Source organism: Halichondria panicea, chromosome 9 (genome assembly GCF_963675165.1).
Source record: "Halichondria panicea chromosome 9, odHalPani1.1, whole genome shotgun sequence".
In the NCBI taxonomy this organism is placed as follows: Eukaryota; Metazoa; Porifera; class Demospongiae; order Suberitida; family Halichondriidae; genus Halichondria; species Halichondria panicea.
The window spans coordinates 2,288,747-2,314,147 of NC_087385.1; the positions used below are offsets into that span (position 1 = coordinate 2,288,747).

At 41.5% G+C, this 25,401-nt stretch overlaps 7 protein-coding genes across 10 annotated transcripts in view; 4 read left to right on the top strand and 3 right to left on the bottom strand.

Moving 5' to 3' along the window:
- Positions 1-2: 2 nt before the first annotated feature.
- On the top strand, positions 3-2,086 carry LOC135341780 (NADH dehydrogenase (ubiquinone) complex I, assembly factor 6-like). Its single transcript, XM_064538440.1, has 10 exons — positions 3-164; positions 235-334; positions 379-459; positions 508-549; positions 600-656; positions 891-990; positions 1,250-1,383; positions 1,599-1,700; positions 1,763-1,819; positions 1,891-2,086. The coding sequence occupies exons 1-10, from the start codon at positions 40-42 to the stop codon at positions 2,017-2,019; spliced, it is 927 nt and encodes a 308-aa protein (XP_064394510.1). The 5' UTR covers positions 3-39; the 3' UTR covers positions 2,020-2,086.
- Positions 2,087-2,176: 90 nt separating this feature from the next.
- On the top strand, positions 2,177-12,418 carry LOC135341777 (DNA topoisomerase I, mitochondrial-like). The gene is made up of 23 exons (XM_064538437.1): positions 2,177-2,330; positions 2,652-2,687; positions 3,374-3,416; positions 4,087-4,120; positions 4,603-4,699; positions 4,775-4,822; positions 4,995-5,171; positions 5,389-5,484; positions 5,588-5,683; positions 6,085-6,216; positions 6,353-6,463; positions 6,643-6,825; positions 7,040-7,309; positions 7,610-7,650; positions 7,850-7,994; positions 8,338-8,453; positions 9,523-9,635; positions 9,952-10,121; positions 10,418-10,532; positions 10,784-10,860; positions 10,997-11,142; positions 11,618-11,696; positions 11,944-12,418. The coding sequence occupies exons 2-23, from the start codon at positions 2,673-2,675 to the stop codon at positions 12,115-12,117; spliced, it is 2,478 nt and encodes an 825-aa protein (XP_064394507.1). The 5' UTR covers positions 2,177-2,330; positions 2,652-2,672; the 3' UTR covers positions 12,118-12,418.
- Positions 12,419-12,489: 71 nt separating this feature from the next.
- LOC135341779 (ATM interactor-like) lies at positions 12,490-16,691 on the bottom strand. Its single transcript, XM_064538439.1, has 3 exons — positions 16,408-16,691; positions 14,045-14,268; positions 12,490-13,578 (listed from the first exon to the last, which is right to left on the bottom strand). Exons 1-3 carry the CDS (start codon positions 16,636-16,638, stop codon positions 12,561-12,563), a joined length of 1,473 nt encoding a protein of 490 aa, XP_064394509.1. The 5' UTR covers positions 16,639-16,691; the 3' UTR covers positions 12,490-12,560.
- A 37-nt stretch (positions 16,692-16,728) lies between these two features.
- On the top strand, positions 16,729-18,168 carry LOC135341203 (uncharacterized). Of its 2 annotated transcripts, XM_064537716.1 has the most exons (3): positions 16,729-16,819; positions 16,900-16,921; positions 16,989-18,168. In XM_064537716.1, the coding sequence occupies exon 3, from the start codon at positions 16,992-16,994 to the stop codon at positions 18,087-18,089; it is 1,098 nt and encodes a 365-aa protein (XP_064393786.1). In that variant the 5' UTR covers positions 16,729-16,819; positions 16,900-16,921; positions 16,989-16,991; the 3' UTR covers positions 18,090-18,168. The 2 variants fall into 2 exon arrangements, with proteins under 2 accessions (XP_064393786.1, XP_064393784.1); XM_064537714.1 differs by lacking the exon at positions 16,900-16,921 and having other exon boundaries at positions 16,732-16,819.
- Positions 18,169-20,421: 2,253 nt separating this feature from the next.
- Positions 20,422-21,512, bottom strand: LOC135341099 (short-chain collagen C4-like). The gene is made up of 2 exons (XM_064537574.1): positions 21,353-21,512; positions 20,422-21,246 (listed from the first exon to the last, which is right to left on the bottom strand). The coding sequence occupies exons 1-2, from the start codon at positions 21,414-21,416 to the stop codon at positions 20,513-20,515; spliced, it is 798 nt and encodes a 265-aa protein (XP_064393644.1). The 5' UTR covers positions 21,417-21,512; the 3' UTR covers positions 20,422-20,512.
- A 211-nt stretch (positions 21,513-21,723) lies between these two features.
- LOC135341094 (ribonuclease P protein subunit p40-like) lies at positions 21,724-25,142 on the bottom strand. The gene is made up of 6 exons (XM_064537569.1): positions 24,983-25,142; positions 23,822-24,032; positions 23,593-23,682; positions 22,684-22,809; positions 22,155-22,506; positions 21,724-21,979 (listed from the first exon to the last, which is right to left on the bottom strand). Exons 1-6 carry the CDS (start codon positions 25,097-25,099, stop codon positions 21,781-21,783), a joined length of 1,095 nt encoding a protein of 364 aa, XP_064393639.1. The 5' UTR covers positions 25,100-25,142; the 3' UTR covers positions 21,724-21,780.
- Positions 25,143-25,151: 9 nt separating this feature from the next.
- LOC135341092 (DNA topoisomerase 2-binding protein 1-A-like) overlaps positions 25,152-25,401 on the top strand; it is a 36,061-nt gene continuing 35,811 nt past the window's right edge. For all 3 annotated transcript variants that reach the window (XM_064537567.1, XM_064537566.1, XM_064537565.1), the window contains exon 1: positions 25,152-25,279. In XM_064537567.1, coding sequence (XP_064393637.1) covers positions 25,273-25,279 — 7 coding nt within the window. In that variant the 5' untranslated portion in view covers positions 25,152-25,272. The remainder of the gene's footprint in view (positions 25,280-25,401) is intronic.

Below are 25,401 nucleotides of genomic sequence, written 5' to 3' on the forward strand. Positions count from 1 at the left end.
AGGCCTACAAAGAATGCAACTTACAAGGCGATCTTTACCATGAAGTTAGTTAATGGTGTACAGTGTTACAGCAGGTTTCCACAGTTTGTTTGCTTTTTAAGGCAATGGAACACTAGAACTTCTTCTACATCTTCAAATAACAGTTACTGCATCCAAAGTGTGAGGTAAGTTGCTCATGGCTAGTGGATAATTTTGTGTATTATATTTATGGTATTTAATCGTGAAATTATCCAGAAAACACGACTATGACCACTATCTGTGCTGCTTGCTTCTACCAAAGTCATCCCAAGCTTCGGCATTTTCCATCCGTGCTTTCAATATTGAAATTGCACAGGTAATTGTTTTTGATTGATCTACTTTAACTTATTTTGTGTCTAGATTCAAAACCAAGTGTCTGAGCAGTCTATTGGGAAGATGCGACTGCAGTTTTGGAAGGATGCACTCAATAACATTTACAAGGTAAGTATATGCCTACACTTCCTTGTATTAAATGCTAACTGATTACAGGGTGCTCCCCCTCTCCATCCTGTAGCTCTTGCCCTAGCAGAGGTGAGTGAGTAGTTAACTCTAATGTATTGTTATGAACTCAAGTTTTTCAGGCTGTGGGCAAACACAAATTGACAAAGAAATGGTTAACGAGAGTAGTTGAAGCTCGGGTGAGTCGTTTCAATATTAATACGATCGATTCAGTTGGCTTGTGTCTCCCTGTACTAAATAGACAGCACTGTGCCTATTATGGTCACCCTATAAGCAGCCCACTTTTTAAATAGCCCCTAAAGTCCCTAGCATGTATTTCAACCGTTTGCCAGCTACCTCTTTTATGGATATCGCTGTGATTTATCCCTTCACAGTATATTTATTCACACACCCCCATGTACAATAATGTATAGGACTCCACTCAGACTAGGTTGTTTCGATCTACTGAAGAACTTGAAACGTATGCTGAGCACACATTCTCATCTCTGCTGTACCTAACTCTGGAAACTCTCGGTAAGTGACTCTTACAAACTTAAAAATAATTATTATTACAAACTTAATTATAGTGCGTACCGGATAGGCTCACACTAATAGTATAAAAACTGATACTGATGGAAAATGTCATGTGGACTCTCTGTTTGCTATAGGAGTCTGGGACAAAGTCTTGTTAATTCCCCATTGTGCAAAACATTAGTCTAAAGCACCCATGCATTTCATTCTTAACTCAAGGAATTTCTGATTGCCGTATTGACTCTATTGTACTGCACCGCAGGAGTGAGGGATGTGAATTCAGACCACGCTGCCAGTCATGTGGGAAAGGCAGAAGGAATTGTCACCCTCCTGAGAGCCAGCAACTTTTACAGGGCCAGCAGGCACGTCCCCATCCCAATGGATATAATGATTAGAGTGAGGGAGTAATCATTCCAACACCAGTACCACAGTATTGACACTCAGTGTCGTTAGACATAGATTATAGCAAGGTAGATTGTATATTAGAAGATAGTTGTTTTGGTAGAGAGAGCAGTTTCAAGTAAGTTTTGGTTTAACATTTCATACTAATAAATGCTTGTAGAAAAGTTTTGCTTGTAAATGTTGAAATGATTATATTCTGCGGTCTCCAGCATGGTGCCAGTCAAGAGGACTTCATCCGGGGTCAACTCTCTCAGCCTCTGCAGGACAGTGTTTATGATTTTGCCAGCTTGGCCCACACACACCTAAACAAGGTATATACACTAATACAGGCGAGTGCTGCCAGGTGTCATTGTGCTCACTCTTGCTAAAACAGGCTCATTCACTACGAAACTCAATTCCATCTGATGGCTGGCGAGCTCTTTTACCAGCTGTAAGTATTAAACTCATTGTGTTGTTGTGTTGTAAACAGTGTGTGGGTAAATATGATGCTATCTTATGTAGGTTGTGTGTGAGTCGTTACTTAAAAGAATTCAGCAAGCTGATTTCGATCCGTTTTCCCCTCAATTGATGACAAGACCTCCACTTCTTCCATTGCAGTTGCTCTGGAAAAGACTTAGTAGAACATTTTAGTTTAATCAATCTCTGTGTCTTATATGAAGTATCCTGTTTCTTTGCATATTGTATGTGGAATCATAGATACTATGGTGGAATCAGGATACCGTGTGGGTAATATTAATTACCCACAAGAATGCTGCGCATGCTCAGTGGTGTGTTTGGCAACTCAACCAATTTTCATGCCAAGCTGTCAGAGCTAAGTTCGGGACTTAGTTTCTGAGCACGAGTGAGGACTTAGTCTCTGGAGGGACTTGGACACTTAGTCAAATTTTCTACTTTTATTTCTCTGACCCCATTCAAGTGTCATTGCTCAGTTTTGAGCGCTTGTGAGTGATGATTATGTTGTTTATTACTGTACAAGTGGAACCTTTTGTCTTTCTTTTGTGTGTGGCTGTCAAAATGGAGTTCATAAGTTTTTATCTACTGGTACATGGTGTGTGCTTCATACTTGGGAAATGTCTCCATGTATCGGTCTTTGTACATGCATTTCAATCTGTGAAAGGGGAAATCTTTGTACACATGTCGATGAAATATTTGGTGTAGCCAGCTTAGGCTAGCTATGTACTTGGCTAATAATTATTAATGAATTTACTCCATTTAATTTTTTATCTTTGTGAATTCAATCAGCTGAGTTTTTTGTTTCACAGTTTGCGTCTACTGTGTTCATCATGGACTCAATAAAGGTAATTCAATACACTCGGTATTTGGTGGTTTATCTCACCTTCATGAAAAAAATGGTTTCTCACGTGGTAGCTGCTAATTCTTGACAGAACTTTCTATTTTCCCGGAATTATTTTAGCTGGACCTGTAGATATTTAGCCCTATCGTTCAGTATTAATATTGGTAAGGATGTACGTGACCAAAAGTCTTTCAGCTGTATGTGTTGTGTCGAAAAATTGTAGCGAGAAATTAATTACCGTACATGTAGTGCTAAAAATTAATGTGTGATACTAACTAATGATATTTACACGAGCCTCTATCATAATCATATTGCATATATTGCACATTTAATTCAAGACCTATCGGCATAAATAATATTAGTGTCGCGGAATATTTTTGGAGCCTTAAATTGGCTTTTACATGTACAGTAGAACCTCGATTATCCGGACACATAGGTTCCAGTGGCAGGTCGGATACTGAATACGCCAGAGAGCCTTGATCCACCCACTTAATTGATAAACAGCGCAGAGGAAATGGTTCGTGTTGTACATGTCAATAAGTAGGGCACGTGGGCATATGCGTTCATGGTAACAACTGTTCATTGCGCATGCATTAAGGGACACACCCATTTCCAGATAAATCCATCTTCTACTGTATTCTCGCATATATTTCAGCACTGTACAGTTACAATTTTGTTCTTCGTGTGCAGGTCAAATCCCACCACCCATTGCCAAATGACCACTCACAAGCAGGTACAGTATTAAAATACTCTGTGTTTGTTTGAAACTCAATATGTTTGTGTGTACACACACACATACACACACACTGGCATCTAACGAATGGCGAATCCACATTAATTTTGTCAGAACCAATGATTATTATAGGAACTATACATTTGTAGCATGTAAGATGATACCTAGATAGGGGATTCCCATGAGCCTCACATGGTTATAAGAACTCAGGGAAATGCCAGCCATCACGTGGGTTATTCCTGACTGCTGTACATAGAAATAAGCTAAGCATTTTAAAGTGCCTCCTAACACCCAAAAATAAGTTTGCCCTAGCTGCATGCTTTTAGTAGTCTATGGACTCGACACAAATGAAAGTGATCCCGCCGCTCTTTGAGCTACCCACGCGTCAGGAATTAAAGTGGCCAAGTGGACTAGCAACTACAGGATTGGTACTCTCCTGAAAAAAATTGATTGTCCTTATTTTATTTTCGAGCATGGATATTCAGAGATGGAAGTCTTTACAATACCGGAAGTAAACGATGACTCCAAACTTTCGAGGAGCATAATTTTCGAGGTTTGAGTCAATTCGCGAAAACCGCGAAATTTATGCTTCTCGGAAATTGGGCGCTATACAGTACATACATGATACATGTGCACGCAAATTAATGTAGACACACATGCACACACACAGGATTGCCTAAGAAACCGAAACTGCATCACCACGAGTAAGTGCAAAATCACACTACCGTATTAATAGCGGGTAATTATCTTTTCGTGGGGTAAAATTATTGGTTTAACTTGAAAACGGTGATTTTCGTGAGTAAACATTTTGTTTGACTTCACTGCATTGCATGCGTTCCGGTAAACCACGCCTTCGTTTTTGGGTGGGAAATTTTCGTGGAGGTCAGCTTGCCCACGAAAAACAAATATTTTACCCCACGTACCACAAATTTATTATTCACAAGTACATGTACAGTAGTATGCTTTGCAGTCTCAGTATAAATGTAAAGTGCTCTCAATTGTACAGTATTTGCTTTACCTTACTTAGCTATGGCTTCTGAGTCTATCTTAAACGGTATCATTTCCTAATGTTGACGTACTATTACATATACACAAACCGTGTTTGTGTGGTGAATTTAGAAACCTCAGTCGGTAATTCCAGATTCTAACATGATTGTATCCCATAATTATGTGTTTGCTTGTGCAGTGGGAAGCCCAAGAAGCACAAATCTGACAAGCACAAATCTTCCAAACATGACAAAAGCTCTGTCCCTGTCAAAAAGGAATTGCCCTCACCCATTAAGGTGAGACTCTATTGCACTGTACATTTATTGCGCTGTACATATGTACATATAGTCATTACTTACTAATTTCTACAGAGGAAACCAATGATTTCAGAATCTGAGAGCGAAGATGACATCCCTCTGGTTAGTGTAATAAAAAAAGCAAATTCGTAAGGGTTGCACATTTTTTTGTACATTGCAATGTGATGTGGACAACTACAACCTGTACTAGCTTCTAACATAAATTCATGCTGTATATTTACAATGTACGTTCTATTTATTCACTAGTAGTGATGGAAGTATGTCCCTCTCTCAGTCTATACAGAATGCCAACGTGATGAGTCAGGCGCCGCCCACTCGGAGCGAGTCGCCCCTGGCAACCGTAAAAATGGAAGGCAAAGTGGAGCTTGGCTCACAGATGGGAAAACAGGAGCCCTCTCTTGCAGTAAAAAATGAGAAGAAACTGCTATGTGATGATGACGACATACCATTGGTAACCTTGAGTACAGTACTGAACACCCTAATAATTATAATCTTATTAATTTGGTAAAGTATATAATTGGTTTTGGAAGAGAGTAGCCTACTGCATGTCTACATCTCCGTGTATATTGCACTGGAGAATTTAGTAGCCTTGGTGTCTTTCCTTTCACTGTTTTAGTTTTAAAGTACGCCAGTGGGGAAAACTTAATGAGCAATGCACTGTCTCACAGGCCCAGCTCAAGAGTAAACCCAGCAAGGCCAAGGCTGGAGTGAAGAGGAAGTCCAAGGCTGATGACAGTGACAGGGATGATGACGAGGACTACAAGGTACATGTAGGGTCTATGATGTATTTGCACCATAAAATATTAGTTTTAAAGTACACCAGTGAAGCAAGCCACGCTGGTCAATGCTGCACTGCTTTAATCACAGGTTCAGCTCAAGAGTAAGCCCAGCAAGGCCAAGGCTGGAGTGAAGAGGAAGTCCAGGGCCGATAACAGTGACAAGGATGATGACGAGGACTTTAAGGTGGGGTGTATGACTACTCGTACACGTACATGTAGTATACTGTACCAGTTATTTATGTTAGGTCACCGTCATGACTTCACTTACAGAATTGACACACCAATATTCATTACTTTCGCTATGCTGATGATGACGTTTATACAAAGTTAATGTGCAGTGTAACCTCTTTTTTGTCATAGCAAACATGGTGGCCTTTGTTGAGAAGTTGTTTTGTCCACTAACGGACCTGTAACATTGGTATGCCTGGCCTATATAATTGTATTGCAGTTGACCTCTCTTCAGGGATGGCTGTTAAGAAGGGTTCCACTGTTTAACAGTTGTCCCAATGTTACATGCACACATACATGTACATGTACGTACGTGTAAGTACACACACACACACACACACACACTGATACTCACAGCCCAAGAAACCTAAACCAACTCCTCCGTCCAAGACCAAATTAACCATTCCTAAATCTGCACCTGCTAGGGGCAGAAAGACAAAAGCTCCCCCCAAAGGAGCGGCTAAAGCGGCATCAGGGGCCTCTGCTGTTGTAAGTGTTTATCTACAATATCTCCTTGTTGTCTGGTTGTCTGGCTGTTATTCAATACTTGTTTCAATACAGATAAGTGTCGAATGTGTGTATTTCTCACCATTTAAATACATAATGTATAATTATTGGTTATTAGTCGCCAGTGAAAGGAGGTCGTAAAAAGAAGGAGGAGGAGCGTGAGGTGTGGAAGTGGTGGGAGGAGAAGCCCCACCCAGAGGGAGTCAAGTGGCTCTCGCTAGAACATAAGGTACACTGCAACTAGCAAATCGCCATTTTTGTGTGGTAGAATTTGAACTGCTGTACATACATGTATTCGTAGTACAGAAGTACATGATAATATCTTTACACAACGTGCTTGCTATTAGACAGGATAGAAAGCCACACGTTTTGGTATGAAACTTTTGGTTTTTACACCCACCCATACAGGGCCCGTACTTTGCACCCGCCTACGAGCCGCTGCCCAAAGATATCAAGTTTCGTTATGACGGTAAGGTGATGTCCCTCTCCACTAATGCAGAGGAGGCTGCCGGGTTCTTTGCCAAGATGCTCGACCACGAGTACACCACCAGAGATGTGTTCTGTAAGAACTTCTTCCAGGACTGGAGAAAGGTATATACAGTGTCGAGAATGGTTACATGTGTGTAATTGCTAGCACTGTGTTCGGCAGCCTGGAACCAATCTACATGCATGTTTCATGCAACAGTGGCTGTGTAATGTACTGTACATGTACGTAGCTATACTTTGTTACTTTCAGTTACTAATCCATGACATGAGGGTTCATATCACATCCCTCAATTGATGCCCTCACCACACACCCTTCTAGGAGATGACTGCCGAGGAAGCTTCAACCATATCAAAGTTTTCCAAGTGTGACTTCAAGGAGATCCATGCCTACTACAAGGAGAGGTCCGAAGAGAGAAAGGCAATGTCAAAGGACCAGAAAGCAGCTCTCAAGGCTGAGAATGAGGCGATTGTGGCTGAGTATGGATGGTGCATGATCGATGGGCATAAGGAGAAGATTGGCAACTTCAAAATAGAGCCTCCAGGTCTCTTTCGAGGCAGGGGAGACCATCCCAAGCAAGGCAAGATCAAGGTGAGCAGTAATAACTATGGTCAGGCCTGCTATGGTAGATGTTGGATTGATTGAGTGCTCTGTAACAGGTGCTCATTAATTTTTACGAGAAATTTTATGGGAAAATATCTATTAATTGTGAGCATGCGTGAACAGTCAGTAGCAGGCCTTCTCAAGAGGGAGGCCTGTGAAGGAGGCTACGTGTATACCAACTGTCTTGCCTGTTCTATACGGTTATTTGGATATGACGCCTCGTACTGTATTTTTTGTTTTGTCAATAAAATGTGAATGCAGCAATGCATTTGTCTTCTCTCTGTACAGAAAAGAATCGAGGCTGAGGATGTTATCATCAATATTGGCCAGTGAGTTATTGCAACTGTGATGAGGCTTGACACAGCAGGATTTTGTTTTGAATAGGACAGTTAGTTTTAGAGGCTTCTTGGCACAGCAGGAACTTAGACATTCAGAGCAAGTACGTGTTAGGTGCCTATACTTCTGTTGTACACATCATTATTTCCCCCTACGTATCAACATGTACCACTCTCCCCTGCCCTTGCACAGAGATGCAGTGGCACCTGACCCTCCTCCCGGACACAGGTGGGGCAAGGTACAGCATGACAGCAAGGTCACGTGGTTAGCCTCATGGACTGAAAACATTCAGGCCTCCATCAAGTACGTCATGCTCAACCCTACCTCAAGGTTAAAGGTTAGTCAAGAATTTTGCTGTTAATTGGATATTACTTATGCGTACATTTTGTATGCCATAAAAAACTACATGTACATTTATTTTTTATCAGTTGAAAGTTCGTACTCTCCTTACATATCCCGTAAGCTTTATTGGGCTCGCATACCAAGAATTAACAGTACAACGTCATAATTACTATTATACGCAATGGAACCTTTATGTAGGCGTCCTAATATGGAGTTGTGACTTGGTTGAGTTGTCCTGATTTCAACATTTACAATGTAGAGGCCGGGTCGCTGCACACCTACATGTACACTGCATGTAGCTATCTTTAATGCCCACTTCCCAATACAAACACTTACAGGGTGAGAAGGACTGGGCCAAATACGAAGTGGCACGTCGTCTAAAGACTAAAGTGGATGTGATTAGGAGAAACTATGAGTCTGACTTCAAGTCTAAAGAAATGAAATCCAGACAGAGGTATACTTAGTCATACAGAAGTACTTATTGTTCTACATAATTATGCCTCGAGGCGTAGCCGCACGAGGGATACGGTAAAGCTGACTGTGTGTGTGTCTGTCTGTCTGTCTGTGTGTGTGTGTGTGTATTCCAGCTATAACTGCTCAACGGTTGCAATGTAACGAAAACTAACAGCTTCTATAGGCTTCTAGCCACGTTCTCTTGGATTTTGATTCGTGGATTAGCAAACTAAAGCTTCTTTCTCGAGTTATGGCTAGTTTGACTCACATTGAAGGCTGTTGCAGTCTCTTCAGAATCTTTCATAGCATCATCTGTCCGCACAAACTTTCTATTCAACATATGAGTTAGCCTTGCACTAAAGCGCTAGCTTTTTGTTAGCTACAATACTCAGAAAATATCTGTTAAAACAGCTAGCTAGCAGTAGCCATTTGTGAAATTGATCTCTTTGGACACACCCTTTAATTTTCCTGTGGATGTAATGCGCATGCGCGCTCATTCCCCACGTGTGAGAAAATAATATCCCAAGATCCTCCTGGCAGAATCATCTTTGTCTTGAGGGCCTGGTATATAAGCCACAAAACAACAATATAGATAAAAATATGCATGTACACAGGTCTTTTCTTCTTAGATATTATATACACTGAACTACAGATCCTGGAAGAATCAATTTTCTTCTTTCTTAAGATCCTGGTAAGCCACATAATACAACAATAGATGCATGTAAATAAGTCTTTTCTTCTCAGTGACTTATATAGATAAACTAACTTTAATACTAATATAACACTCTAATACTTTTAAGCGAAAGCAAAAACATGGCGAGAGGCATTAGCACAGCGCCAGCTTGAACACTAGTTATGTACATGTAGCTGAAACATCATTAGTGTCGTGAGTGTACATTATAATACCGTATACAGTTTACTTAGTTCAACAAACTTTGCTTGCCATCTTGTTGTCTCTTTAAACAATTGTTCTAAATTGTTTACTTTGTTATGTTACATGTACACACTTATTGCTTTGATTGCTGTGTCTAATATAAGAGCTAGTTCACTTCGTCTGTTTGTACGTACAGGGCTGTTGCGATGTACTTCATCGACAAGCTGGCCCTGAGAGCGGGGAATGAGAAGGACAGCGATGAGTCTGCTGACACTGTCGGCTGCTGCTCTCTCAGAGTGGAGCACCTCAGTGAGTGCATCCATTAGGGTGGCCGGTGTATGCGTGTTATCCACTGTACACAAAGTGGTCATGAGTTGGCTATTAAATAGGGTGTCACACGGTGTTTTAGTAGATGACTTTAACGATGCATGAGTGTCAATAACTATATAGAGTCTAGAACATCCAATTCTTAATAAGAGGTGTCTGTGAAAGCTATTAGGGCATGCTCAATTTACAATGACGAGCCAAATTTTACTTGCTGACCAAGAATCTACCTAACATGTGTCATGATGCTACCTCCTTACAAATAGAAACCATCTTAAACTGGTACCCCCTTCCCTCACAGCGCTCCATGATGAGTTGGATGGGAAAGATAGGATGGTGGTGTTTGATTTCCTGGGCAAGGACTCGATACGCTACCTCAACTCAGTGCAGGTGGATAAGGCGGTGTTCAAGAACTTGGGTCTCTTCATGAAAGACAAGGATCCAGGGGACGACCTCTTTGATAGGCTTAATGTGAGTGGGTTTGCATGTGATGCCGATGAATAGTTGCTTGTGATTCTCCCAGAACTTTCGTACCAACTCTGCACTATAATCCTTCACAAGTTATGCACATCGTTTGAATGCACATTGAATGACAGTGTTGATGTTCATGCATGCACTTTATGAACTTTGAGCCAAATGTCCAAATCAGTAACTCTATTAATCTAGTACTACATTCTGTATCTGTATAGCACAGAAGTACATGTATCTCCATCAGCCTAAGGCTTAGTCGTTAGTTGCTTGACTATTTTACTATTCTCTCGGCCCAGACGGGAGTGTTGAACCAGCACCTATCCTCACTGATGGATGGACTCACAGCCAAGGTGTTCAGGACCTACAACGCCTCTAACACCCTGCAGGAGCAGCTCATAGAACTTACACAAGGTACATAATACTGAAATATTAGGGTGTTTGATCGTTTTTGAGAGTACGTACCTGTGACAAGTATTAGGGTGTTCGATCGTTTTTAAGAGTACGTACCTGTGACATGTTGTCAGGGTTTTATTTAGTGGGGCGAGGGTATCCCCACTCCCACATTTTTTTGACATCATCACAATATTTTTATCGATAAGTGTAAGGGTAATTGTATTTGCTAAATTTATGTGTAGCTTGTTGATGTTCTCATTATTGTACAGCTAGAGATGTGCTTCCCTCCAAGATCCTCTCCTATAACAGAGCCAACAGGGCAGTGGCCATCCTCTGCAACCATCAGGTACAGTATAATTATGTACATCACTTCCTCTACTTGTACAAGTGTTGCGAGACTGGTGATTCTCTGGCCTTTAATCTGACAAGTATTTTGTCGGTTTCAACCAAAGTTGTTTCTTACCATCTACATGTACATCTAGCGTGCTCCCCCAAAGATGTTTGACAAGCAAATGAGCAACCTTCAGGAAAAGATCGCAGCTAAAGAAGATTCCATCACTGAGACAAAGTCTGAGATTAAGTCTCTCAAAAAAGAAGTCAAGGCCACCAAAGACTCAAAGGCCACCAAGTAAGATTAATATGTGCCCGGAAACCTTGTGATTGTGGCCATCCTTGGGTCGTACCAATAATCACTGTATTAAACTAATCCAACCTGGAACAAGCTTTGGCACTTATTACTAGTACCTAACTGAAGGCTCTTGATCGACCTGCTGTCTAAAAAGACTTGGTCTTACTGCACACGTATGATTGAGCCACAATAATTTTAGTGCTTCCCGATACATGTACTACTGTATTACTAGCTGGTGAAAAACGTTTGCAAATGAGCCAAAGGAGCAGAAAATGTAACCTTTGCGATCTAACTATTGTGTTCTGGCAAGGATCGTGTAGTACTAATTTAGGTTTTGTGATTTTTTTGAGAATTGAGCAACCCTTGAAAAGTCCGCATGTGTTTGATGCTTGCAAAACATTCTAGTAACTAATACGGTAGCTTGTGTACTAGTGAAATCATTCGAGATTTACAGTGTGTGGTGTTATGTTTGCAGGAAATTAGAGGCAAAGAAGAAGCAGTTGGTTCGTCTCGAGGAGCAGCTACAAAAACTGGAAGTCCAGGCCACTGACAAGGTATGATCTACTCTGTTATGGTTTTATGTACACATTATTTGACATTAGTATGTGCTATGGTTGGTCTTAAGTCATTTTTCTGCCTTTAGGTATGGTACAATGTTAGTTATTAGTTTGAGTTGAAATTAGCCTTAGCAAATCATTCTATGAGTATACGTATGTACATGTACATGTACATGTAGCAATAGTAGCATCATATGAAGGATAATGTTATTAAGTACGCAACATCATGCACACACTCACACAGCAAGAGAATAAAGAGATTGCCTTGAGTACATCCAAGCTCAACTACCTCGACCCCCGTATCTCTGTGGCTTGGTGCAAGAAATACGCCGTCCCACTCGAGAAAGTCTACAACAAGTCACAGAGGGACAAGTTTGCCTGGGCCATTGACATGGCTGGTGAGGACTTTGAGTTTTGATCTATTCTTCTACACAGTCTAATTATTAGGAGATATTTTCAATTGACTTTTTGCTACTTCTATCATTCACACTATATATGTATAATATTATAGGAGAACAATGTATTTTAATTTCCTTTACGTGCACATCATTGTCAAACGCCATGCAGCAATGTTACTATACCACCAGTCATTACATTTCTGTTTCCAGATTTTTATAGACCTAAAAATCCGCGCTTTAATTTGTACCCGTTTCTGCTAATAATAATTTTATATATACATTGCATGTACTTATTTATTTATAATATAAAATTATATACTAGCTGTTGAACCTCAATCGACTTTCATGCATGTATTGTACTAGCTCCATGCATGAAAGTATATATTAATTGGTAATAATAAAGCAAATTTTATTTAAAGATTGGAGATATATAAATTCCGATGATAAATAATTTGATAATGAATTAAGTCTGAGTGCCAAAGTTAGTCATGAACTGGTAGCCCAGCAGCGTTTGTGTTGCAGACTCACTCAGGATGGAGGTCTGTGTGAAAGAATCCGTCCCAGCACCTGTCTGTGTACTGAAATCCGACAACTCAGGAATGTTGGCGAGATCAACTAGACTTGATTGGTCGATAGTTTGTGTGCCAAAGTCTTGTCCATATCCAGACAGCAATTGTGATATTTCGTCCAATTCTGCACTGGTTTGTACTCCATATTCTGAAGTTGAAACATTTGTTGAAGTGGAGATGTCTCTGGTATGGGAATGTGACTCAGAAAAATCAAAACTGCCGAAATCTGGTCCACCAGCAAAATCATGAGTTACGAAGCAGCTTGTGTAGTCATGTGATTGAGCTGAGAAGTCACCAGATGTATATTCACATGCAACATTAAAGTCGTGCGATTCAAGATCAATTTGAGGTAGTTCAGTTTGTGTAGCCAGATCGACGAGTGTGGCAAATTCCTCAAGGTTTGTCTGTGTAGCCAACTCTACAGTGTCTCCAGTACACACACTAGATGATATAGTACTAGTGCCAGTGTCCACTCTGGACATAGGGTCAGCCCAGCTTTGAGGTAGTGTGTTAGTGCTTGCATCAATAAGTTGCTCAAACGAAGAGTAGGTGATGGGGTACTCGAGCATTGCTGTGTTTGTGCTTGCGTCCAGGGCTTGATACATGGGACTTAGTGAATCTAAACCAAATGGCTGTGTACTTGGGTCAACGAATGAACTTGTGCTGGTACATGTACTAGCATCTTCGGAGGTTAGGGTTAGGTTTGGAGAAATAGGCCCAATGAGTTGTGTACTTGCATCGATTTGTTTTGTGAAGTCTGTAGTCTGTGAGGCTGTGGCAATGGGGGTGGGCTCGGGGTCGGTCTGAGTGGATGTACTCTGATTGGACATTTCAGGCACTTGGTTCACAATAATCGGGTAGAGGATAATTCCATTCATGTGGCTGTTAGCATTGGAGCTCTTTTTGCTGCCCCTACGAGTGTGTGCAGAGTGGAAACAAGAAAACGTATTATTGTGTTTTTATGAAGTGCAGTCTATATACACTACCAGTATAATGATATTGTCATGAAGTTCTAAGGGTCACCACTATCTATTGGTACATCGCAAGCAATACTAGAGTGTGTACTACAAAACTAGTACACACACGTAAGTCAAGGCCGGAATCTGAAGACTAAACAATATAAACCGTAGACAGGCTAAGCAACAAAGCTACAGGGACAATTAATAACAGTTGGTTCGCACTGAGCACACATGTAGGGAATTGCTAAAGAAACGTTCCGACTCCATAATAACTATAATTATTATGTTATAGTTAAACTACGGCCTCAAGTAGTCTATTTGATTTACACGCTCGGAGTAATCTGATAAACCAACTCGGCTTTGCCTTAGTACAACCATAGTACAAGTAATTATACTGCTCTTAAGAGAATCCCTATCACCTGTTACTACCAGCCCTTGGTTTGGACCCTAGTGGCAGTTGGTGGCTCTTCCTCTTGGCATGCTGGTAGAGAGCATTCTTGCTACGAAACGTCTCCTTACATGTGACACACTGCATCCGAGTCCCACACTCCGCCTGATGACGATTGCACACGTCCTTTAAGCCAAAGCTCCGTCCACACCGCTCACAACTGTACTCTTTCGTCCCGTGCACTGAGTGGTAATGCTGGAGAAGAGAGAGGAAAGACTTAGTGACTGACGATAAACAGGTACACCAAGTACAGTAGAACCTCGATTATCCGGACACTTTGGTTCCAGAAGCAGGCCGGATAAGTGAATATGCCGGATAATCGAATAGATAAACCACGCCTTGATCCACCCACTTTATTGATAAACAGCAGTGCCACATGGTTGTCTGCGCATGCGCAGAAGATAAGCAGGCATGTCTCCATGGTAACAGCTGCAACGCGCATGCGCGTTTGAGGGACACGCCCATTTTCTGATCTGATAACAAGAAAACTGCCAAGCCGGATAATCGAGGTTCCGGATAATCGAGGGCCGGATAATCGAGGTTCTACTGTAATCTGAATCTACCTGAAAATCAATCCGGTAACAGATTGATAGGCATGCAGACTCATTCGGGCATGAACGAGTCTGAGATATGTAACGTTTTCTAAAGTACAGGGGGATTTCCCAAACGAAATTAGTAGACATGCAGACGCCAAAACAAGTGTGAAGTTACAGGAATCTCCATGCGGATATTTTATCTAAAAACATTTGCTAGTGGCCTCTGTTTCATCATCCTCCAGCTTTTAGTCGGTTTAAGCAGTTGTATGACAAATCAAAGCATCAGTAGGGTTCACTTAAGAAAAGGGGGTTTAATATTAGACTATGACTCATTGTAAAATCCGTCGCCACTGTTCGTTTATTGCCTAGTGAACTCCTGCTTTTTAAGCTGCATTCATTTCTGTTGTTACACGTGATTGTTCGATGCTTACCATTGATCTCCATGTCATACAGTAAGTGTGTGAACGTTTAATGTATCGTATAGCGGGTTATTTTCGAGGCACTAAATGTTCACAGATTGCCCAAACAAAACATTTTCGAGAATAGCCGGTTCAAATGACTACACTCCTACAGTAATGCCGATTTTCGAGGCACTAACTTTTTGTGTTTCTGGGTCAATCCTCGAAAACCCTTACTGCGGCCTTACATGTACCTCGAGGAACAGGGCACGCAGATGTACAGGCGTGGCCTACTATCCTACATATGTGAAGTCATCTACTGACTGCTCAACTCTCTGGACACCCAACCTCTAATACGACAGAGTCCAAAAGGCACGTGACACCAGCTTAGACCCGGTGTCGGAGGATTCAGGGACCCCGATCACTGGTTCCTAGGACTCAGTGACCCCCAGACACTGAGTCCTAGGATCCAGTGACCCCTTTAGGATTTATTGACCCCCCCCCCAAAGAACACGTACAGAAAGAGAGTACTAAGGCTTAAGCTATTATATAATTATAAAGTATGTGCAGCGACAGTCAGACTAATATCAGCAGCTCAGACATCACTTAGCATATTGCAGACAAACTGGATTTCAAAGGCCATTGTCAATCTAACAAAAGATTAACATTGGAGCCCTGGAACTACTTTGTTGTTGACAATAGTGTCTGAGCTGCTGCTATTAGCCTGACTGTCACTGCATGCACACTTATAGCTTAGCGTCTTTGTACATGTATAAATAATACTTTGGAATATGTCACAGCAACACCAGATCCTCGACAATCGATCTCAGCTGGTAACACTTCCTGACTCTTCCACTTTAAGTGCTCATGCAATAAATGTTGCAACACGCTGGTCCACGTCTATGTTTATATGGTAACCTGTTTGTGCAGGCTTGCCATCAACATTTCCTTGTCAAAGTTACAATATTTTATTTAATAATGTCCTTCGTGTTGAAAATCCATGTTATTGGGGAGGGGGGGGTAACAGGAGATAGACATTGGAGACCTGGAACTTGTTTATTGTTGAAGTATTGTAGTGTCTCAGCAGCTGCTATTAGCTTAGTATCTTTCCACACGTGTTATTAGGGAGGGGGTCACTGAATCTTAGAACCCAGTGTCCTGGGTCACTGAATCCTAAGACTCAGTGTCCGGGGGGGTACGGGTCACTGTAACAGGGGGTCACTGAATCCTCCGATACGGGTACTGCCCAAATGTTAATAATATCCACGCATCGGATATGGCGCGCACTAGTTCTTGCATACTCTTGCGATCAGAGTTTAAATAAAGCAGTGCATATATAAAGTGTCCAGCAACACCTTCCAGTACATCTTGGTACTTAACCCAAAGACAATTTCACTCACTTGCTTTAGCTGACTAAGTCTTGGGAATGGCTGACTGTTCCCCTGTGCTCTGTGACAACCCTCCACTGGACAGTAGTGCTCACTTGACTGTCCCACTTTGACTGGCAGTTTACAACCGTCATGACGTCTGAGTATGTGCATTGTGAGCTGAGAGGAGCCCCGAAACTCCTGGCAGCATGTATCCACAGGACACACACATTTATTTTCTATTGCTAGCTCAGGGAACTCCATACTTTGATGAACTCGAGCATAATTATTGTATAACTTTGTCTTGCTGTTCTCTTGGGCAGTGCAAAGGTCAGATTAGACATCAAGATTACTATTGTGCTGACATCAGCAAACTTAGGAAGCCAATCAAGCTCCACTTTTTGCTAGACAAGTGGCAGAGAGCTACATGAGCTACTTTCAGCAGGTAAGTGTACAGGACCTGTAGGCAAGGATTTTAGAGGATTAAGATGTAGTCTTCCTATTGAGTTTCTCATTCCGCTGCAGAAAGAGTTGTGCTTAAATTCTGGTGAAAAGGGGGTGGGGCTGGTGAGCTAGTTCCTACTATTAATTAACACTTTGTCATTCTCCTATAGAAAATGCATCAGCCTGCAGCGAATGAGAAGCAGGACCTTTCTGTGCTCCTCAGTAGCAGCAAGCTCTCAACTAGATGGCAAGAAAGTAGTGTTGGTGTGGAGCAAAGGAAGTCTTTTTGTGGTTGGAAACTAATCCGACCAGCTGCTGCTTACGTTGTAACACAAACACCATCCGTTACAAGAAGAAAGAAGATCTTACTACCTGATGCTGATTCGCATCCAAGCAGACATGTTAAGTTTGACTCTACATCCACAGGTAGATCTAGCAAGCTGGCTGATTACCCTTACATGAGCAACATGACTGGACATTTAAACGAAGATTATTCCTATGTGTATAGAGAAGGTTTAAGCTCTGATGTTAGTGGAAATAGTGTGTATCCTTTCTATAAACATTTTCCAACGCAGACAAGATCAACGATAGAACTTGAGCCGGTTGTACAATATAGATGTCCTGATCCATCGACTCAAATTGATATATCAAGGATTGTATCGATGCAACTTAAACCCGAGGTTCTAGTTGAGCAACTCTTAATTGAAAACAGGCTACGAACAATGAGTATGGCTGCCTTGCCTACTCTTAATCTTGAAGGAGTTGGAGTAAGCTCAGATAAATCTTCACAGAAGAGCGACAGTGCACCTTTGTTAAGAAAATCGTCCTACCAAAACGTGAAGAAAAAAAGACGCAAGCCTTATGCACAATTAGAGTGGTGTAGCTTGAATGCAGGCTCAGATAACTCACCTCAATTGGGTCGACTACGTGAGGATCAATTGAAGCACATACAAACACAACAACCCACAGAAGATTTTCCATTCAATAACTTCAGCTATTCTCATCAAAGTAGTTTGAACTTCAGACACAGTCTAAATCCTTCAGTAGACACTAAGGCCGAACATTATTCTCAAACAAAAGGAACTGGCAAACTACCTGAGCGGAAATCAAGTGCTCAGCAATCAGTTCATGTTGTGGAGCCTATACTGGATAGAACATTGCCTGTGCATACTGATAGGCAAAAATATCAGCGAGATTTGTTTGAAACAAAGTCACCGAATACATTGACTTCATTGCTGAAACTGTGGAAAAATACACCAGTTAGGTACTAGATATCTAGGACTTCACTAACGCACATTTGTACCAATATAATGCATTTCATTGTACACCAGCTGTGTATTACTGTTTATATTGCTTTTTAATAAGTGCTGACATCAGCGTTTTACATTCAAATTGCACAGGAAGCGACTCATCACCGACTGTGCAGATATTTTTCCATATTGCACACCCGGAAGTATTATTGCACACTTGTTATTGCACACTAGGAAGTGATTCTTATTTGGAATACAACGTTTTCAGCAGTGAGAGAACAAGAAAAACATAGTTTACACACTTATAATTATGCATTGCAATGTTTATCAGTCTCTTTTCTTGTTTTCTGATGCTCTGTATCACTTCTGTGCTCTTTTTGCAGTGAAGCTGAGGGTCAGGAGGTTGTCAGTGTTCATATTTAACACATCAAACAGGCATCAGTGTTGGAAGTGGGTGCTTTGAGCAGAGTATTGCACATGTAGAAGTGTACTGCACCACCATATAAGCCTGTTCAGGCTTGTATAAAGTCGTTTTGGCTTCAAAAACGGTTGTCACACTTTTCTTCAGTTATAGCGGTGCATGTTTCCTCTTCTGATACACTGGAGCATGATAGAAAGCAAGCACATGCTGTTTATCCTTCAGAACTATCCATTTTCAAAACGGGTTGCTGGTTGTCAACGTTTTTCTTGTCTTTTTTCTTGTCTGTTCTCTACAAAATCTTCAAGTAGCCTTCTGCAAGCTCTCTTGGTGTTCTAGAGTCTTATTTCTTTGTCTTTCTAGCTGTTTTTTTTCTCTTAAACTCGTCTTCAACTGGGAGAAATCAATTTCGTTGCTACGCACTTCTGGTTGATAAAGCAACCGCATGTTGCGCATGCGCAGATTCAACCTGCATTTTGGTTGCCAAGCAATAAATGCATTATCCCATGGATACTGATGATTATCACTCGTCCGTGCCTAGTAACTGTCACTCGTGCCTTGCAGGCACTCGTGCAGTTACTGGCACAGACTCGTGATAATCTTCAGTATCCATAGGATAATATCATATTATGTACCATGAGCCCCATATTACCAGCCCCACCCCCTTTTTGTGGTGGCTCTCTATCTGCATGCATACATGCAGGACAGGTGAGAATATAATACAGACTGTCAGTGGTTCCAAACAGGTTGAAGTTCACTGTTGTACAGCAGTTTTAAGCACCTAAATTTAGCCATGATTTTAGCTTATATATAGCTGCATGCAACCATGTAATTTGTAAACTGTAGGAGCCCATAAATATGGGCTCCTTACTGTAGTTACTTGAATGTGGTGCATGAAACTATAGCTGTGATACAAATTTGAAGCCAGAGGAGGTACGACACGCGTGCCTTGATAAAAGCTGTACACATGCATACTGTGTGTCAAGAGTAGATAAGAGCAGAGGAGGTCCGACAACCGTGCGCCTGGAATTAATATTTGCTGAATCAGCATTTAATAAAACTTGCCTTTACGGGAGAGTTAGAGCTCCTATTACTAAAACTAGACCTAACAATACAAGACAGAGGGCTAAGTCTAAGAAGAGTGCAACACCTACCTCTAAAGGCAAGTTTTATGAAAATGCTGATTCAGCAAACATTAATTTAGGCGCACGGTTGTCTGAGATAACACAGCTGTAGTAAATACTAATTATGCCTCGGTGCGCATGCGCAAGCGAGGTATACGGTAGTGTGTTTGTGTGTGTGTCTGTGTGTGTGTGTGTGTGTAGACCGCTACAGCTGCTCAAGGATGAATCAAGTGCAAGTAAGAGTTTCTATAGGCTTCTAGTCATGTTTACTTGGATTTTAATTCGTGGATTTGCAAAATAATGCTTCGTTCTCGAGTTATGCCTAGTTTTGCTTACTTGGAATGCTATTGCAGCCTTTTCAGAAGAGTCCGTAGCAAAACTTGTTCACCGAGTGTTACTACTTTACTTAGTAGTTAGCTCTGCACTAGAACGCTAGCTATTGGTAGCTGCAAGAGTGAGCAGAGAGCTGCAAGGCTCTGCTGACTTGCAGCCATTAATTTTAGACTTGAACTTTTGGCATCGATCGTTTTTAACAACAATCATGGTCGATCATTACCCACTCTATTCGGTTGATTGCATGCAGCAAAATTCATCATGATAATTATAATCAATGTGTGTATAAAAGCTAGTAGTTTTATGTTATGTAGCTTTGGCACCTCCACCGAGGCATCAGCACCCGCGGTGCTTTTATTACTAATAGTAAAGGAGCAGGAAATTGCTGTTACTAGCAGTTCAACACTCTTACTCTTATCTACTCTTGTGTGTGTAAACACACTACTGAGTGGTTGACTGTATAATGTTCTCCCTCATATTGAAGATGTTTTGCATGATCACACATCATGCAATGCCAATTACAAACTGGCAATTATCACAATTATTCCAGCTTCAAATGCATGCCATATTTATTTGGAACATACTACACAGTTAAGTTCTTTAGCTGGTTCGTAGGGTGGACAGGGCAGTCCACTGCAGGATGCTTCAGCATGCTGAAACCTAAAACCAATGGTACCGCCACCAGCACTCCCGGCAATCGATTCTTGGTCTTCGTCAACGCATTCGAACCTAGTTCGACTCCATTGATAATAACTAGTCATAATGTAGCCATAGTACTCTCTTGTCCATGATTTAGGGCATGTAGCTTTAGCTGGAATCATGATGATCTTGGCTCGGTTAGAGACCTCACATACAGCACAAGGAATGTTGTGATGGTTAACTCCTTGAATAGGTTCATTATATTCTCCTCCATAGACATACGCATGATTTCTCACTCCTCCTGCGTGTGGAAGAATATATTCTGGGTCTGTCGGCATACATAGGTAATTGCCACCGCCTCCTTTGTGTGAGTAATGCGTCCCCCCGGCAATTCCGGAGTAGAGAAGCTCTGTTCCAGGAATGTCTGGACAGGAGCTCTTTCCCCATCGTGTGTACACCACCCCTCCACTGGCTGGTCCGGAAGGCCCTTGTGATCCAATTTTACCCTCTGGTCCAGAGCCTCCCCTTAAACCTGGTGACCCGTCTCTGCCTGGCGCCCCAGGTAGACCATCTCGACCGTCTCTGCCTCTCAGAATCTCGATATAGGTTGTCCGATTGTTTTCTGTTATTGTGATGCCTCTCTCTTCTCTTTGCAGAATATTTCCTGTATGTTGTACATTTATATAGTAGGGATGCAATTACACATAATTTTGATATCTACGTACGTGACTACAATGTCATGTAGAGTCTAATTTATGAGTAGATCTTACCATTTGCTGCTGTTGAAATGCAGAAGGTGATGAACACAACTCCAGACAAGTTCTTCAAATACATCGCCACAGATATTTACTGTTAAAATTAAGAACCAACTCCTATTTTTATAGCCCTCAGAATGTGGTTTTATTACACTGATAATGCAGGTGTGCTGAATGCTGAGATTGAATGTTATCAAGGGAGAACATCGAGGGTACATGACCACTGGAATCACTTTATCTAAAGAACTCTGCCTAATTGATAGTAGTTTCAGCTCAAACCCACAAAGTTCAATGTCCTAATTCCCATTGCATACTTCGCCACATGTTACCCTTGTGAGTAGGCTAGGAACTGGACTTACGTGTGTACATGTATACGTTTCACAGTCTAAATCAATATGAAAACTATGAAACACGATAGTGGACAAACAAATCAAAGCAGGGTACTAAATAATATCGTGTGAGCCTAACATATTCAAATACCAAAAATGACCAGTTCTGAACATGACTACAGTGTAATGATTGTCACCAGATTGGCAGTAGCCATGCTCATTAGTTCTCCATGATACAGGGGCATCCTCGAACCCCCACACAGTCACAGCAACCCAGGGTGGTCCAGAGCCATCCACAGTTGACACATAGTCCCTGAGGTGGAATAAAACCAGCTCCTTTAGCTCACTATGTTAATCCTAATTGTAATCATACACAAAATGCACTGAACAGACTCACTAATTAACTTAAGAGGACATATGCAGTGTATGATTGTAGCGAAGAACTGTACACAGTTCTACATACAGTTATAAATATTATACATAAGCACCTTAATTTTTCCAATAGATGCACAATAGAAGCAGGAGACATCATTCCAGTCCACCTTGTCCTGATTCCATGCTGACACTCTGAATGTGGCTCGGGTGGTAAAAACCTAGACACATAACTGTCAACAGCTGATCCTTCGTAGAACGTAGTCAGTCCACCGTTAGCAACAACCCCTAGCCAAGTGTGGAACTCCTGTACAGTGCAGCTTAATACTTCACCATCCTCAACCAGACCGTGTGGGTGATCGCCTCGTATGGTTGGCATGGGGAAACTTGCAAGGGTTTCTTTATCCAGCTGGCAGATTTGTTTGATGGCTTTGAAGTCCTCCAAGAACTTTGGTTCATCATCCACATCTAAAGTGCATGTGTATGGGACATTGTAAATATGATTTTAGTGCACTATAAACACTATTAAGCACATGTAGGTACTCATGAAAAGCAAAAAGGGATAAATGGACTTTTTCAAACCTACCTAGCTTGAGAATCAAAGACATGTTCCTGTACTATAAGTTATAAATTAGTTAAACACACCATTTCCATTCCAGCAGATGACAAAATCGACCTCCAAGTCTAGTCTCTCCGTGAGACACCACTTCACTCTCTCGTAGTTGGGCTTCCCAGGCTTGAAGTGAGGGGCTGTTAAGTCCAGCTCAACCACTGCAAAGGGTAACATGAGTATAGTCAAGCAGTTCTAATAAATGCTGGATTAGACCTATACCAGTATGTTAAATGCTAGACGAAATATGGCTTTACAGTCTTAGTAGATTCCAGGCGGCAAAAACGCTAATACAAACAGCCTGGAATCGAGGCTAGTCAATCAGCTACTTTGTGCATAGATAAAGAAGAGAGGGATTGGCAACAAAAGCGACCTCAAATAACCATCCGTGTTGCCCCGGCTTTACTCGAGGCTGTCTACTTTTACATGGGAAGAAAATCCAGGCTGGGATTGGCCGGGGAACGGTTGAGGAGACAAATGATTGTCTTACTGTCAGTATAACAATCCTGCTGCTGAACTTAGACTTCATTTCCATGCTTGAGGCTATAAGTGACCCAAGACACTACTTAGTTAGACAATCTTAGCTATATTATAGGTGCTATTGGTACATAGCCATCAAAAAACGGTGAAAAGAGGTGAAAAAAGCGCTATGTACCGCTAGCTCTTTCTCAACAATCTAGAAAAAATTTTGGGAATTTCCACATAATACCCATCATCAAGAAGCATGGAAATCAAGGTTTGGGGATTCTTAGAAAGCTCCGTGTAAGGCCTCAAACATAAAAAAGTGTTTCGCGGCGTTACGGCGAGGGACAACACGCATCGTTTCAGGATTAAGCCACACCCCCTGCACAAAAGTCTACGTTTTTCCGTTGCCAATCCCTCTCTTCTTTATCTATGCTTTGTGCTAGTTAAAGGAGCTAGGTGATGTAAGAGAATTATTATACTAAATCGCTGATTCTTGGTATATCTCGATGGTCGCCCTTGCAGCCCAAGTTGCTCATACGTGTCCTTGTCTAAAGAGAGGATCAGTTTCCCTGTACAGAAACAACAGACAAAGAATGTTATTGACAAAGGCACAATTCATAATTGCTATAGCCTAAGGTTAAATATTGATACTAAGCGGTCATGTGCCATTTGTCATGTAGCATTTTTGGTTTGTGAGAATATTCGTACCTGTTGGTAGTAGACAGTAAACATTGTCAATGTCAATTCTTGTTCCGACCGAGAGGGCAGATATACTGCCTAGTGCTATGTACTTGCTAATGATGTCAGGCTGTATTATGTGACTCAGGGAAAGGTGTGCTGTGTAGTACGACTGGGGCGTAGAAAACAGTAGCTCGATGTAGTCAGGTACAGTAGCACTGTGTGGCAATAGCACCTCCAACTGAGTAAAGGGAGTAACAAAGAATTGCTAGCTGTTGTTACTGTACATGTACATGTAGTTAGATAGAAACACCTTGAATCAAGGCGTGGTGGTTAATATAATCGACGAGTATAATAACAGTTCTAACTCCTTCTGGGTCAGTCAATCTGAAGGAAGCCACATATACAAGATATTGTCTAGAAGCCAGACTCGATCATCCCATTGTAAGAGGTTACTTAGTTAGCCTAGTTCCCAGGCCAATTTTTCTTTGACCTAGCGTTCAATAGAGAGAAAAGTCGAGCCAGGAACAAGGCTAAAGTTGCTAGAACCACAAGAAAATACCTCAGCTATTGTTATTCCTATTGTGAGATTGTTCTCAGGTAGGGGTTTTCCACTACACGAGGTCATTAGAACTACATGTTGGGATTTTCCCATTTCAGGAGTACCTTAGCAGCAAGGGGTTTTCCCATACAAGATGTCAAGACAGATATTCAGCTATAGTATAGTACTGTAAGAAGGTATAAGGCCAACCTTGTACAATACATGTACTAGGAAAAATGATCTGACAACGTTAAAATACACTCTACCCGAGTAGACTCGCAAACCGCCACTGTTGCACAGCAAACAGTAGACTGGTCAAACTCCATGTAGAGACTTGTGTTGCACAGTCAGCATTATCAGATAAGATTTTAAGTGGCTGCGGTTTTCCGTCAGTATACTGCATGTGATACCAGAGTTTTCCAGTGCTTGCTACGTCACTATCAATGACTTGTGGTAACCGCATGCGGTCTAGCCACTTGAGTTGCCACAAATATCGTGGCAAACGTTGCACAAGTCTCTACACGGAGTTTGACCAGTCTACTGTTCGCCGTGCAACAGTGACGGCTTGCGAGTCTACTACCTGAGTGCTTGTCCACATTTAATAGCCTCAAGCAAATAGTGCAATAATTCTTACAGTAAAATCAGCTTACTGCATGGTTGAATGGATGATCTGCTATTCTCTTGGCAAGGGTATTCCATCTGTGAGAGCAATCTCCCTGGATCAGCCAAAGTTGACTGCTGGGACCACTAGGTACCTTTATAGCCATGTGAGTTGGTAAAGATCCACATAATAAAATGCATGTGATAGACTAGTAATTATCTACACCCACGTGGCAGAGGTCAACTGAAAATTAAACTGAACTGAGCAACAGGAGATCGAGAAAAGAGACAAGCACATCTATTAAAGTACCAGAAATTAAAGCTTTAAGAGGTCTCAGCTATGCTCAGTAAGTGTCATCTAGTGCATGTTCAGAGGAATTCCTATCCAATCCAAAACTTCTGAGCTAGCTAGCTAGCTACAGCTGACAAAAAAGCACTCAAACATTTATTAGACTGTCAGTAAATCTAG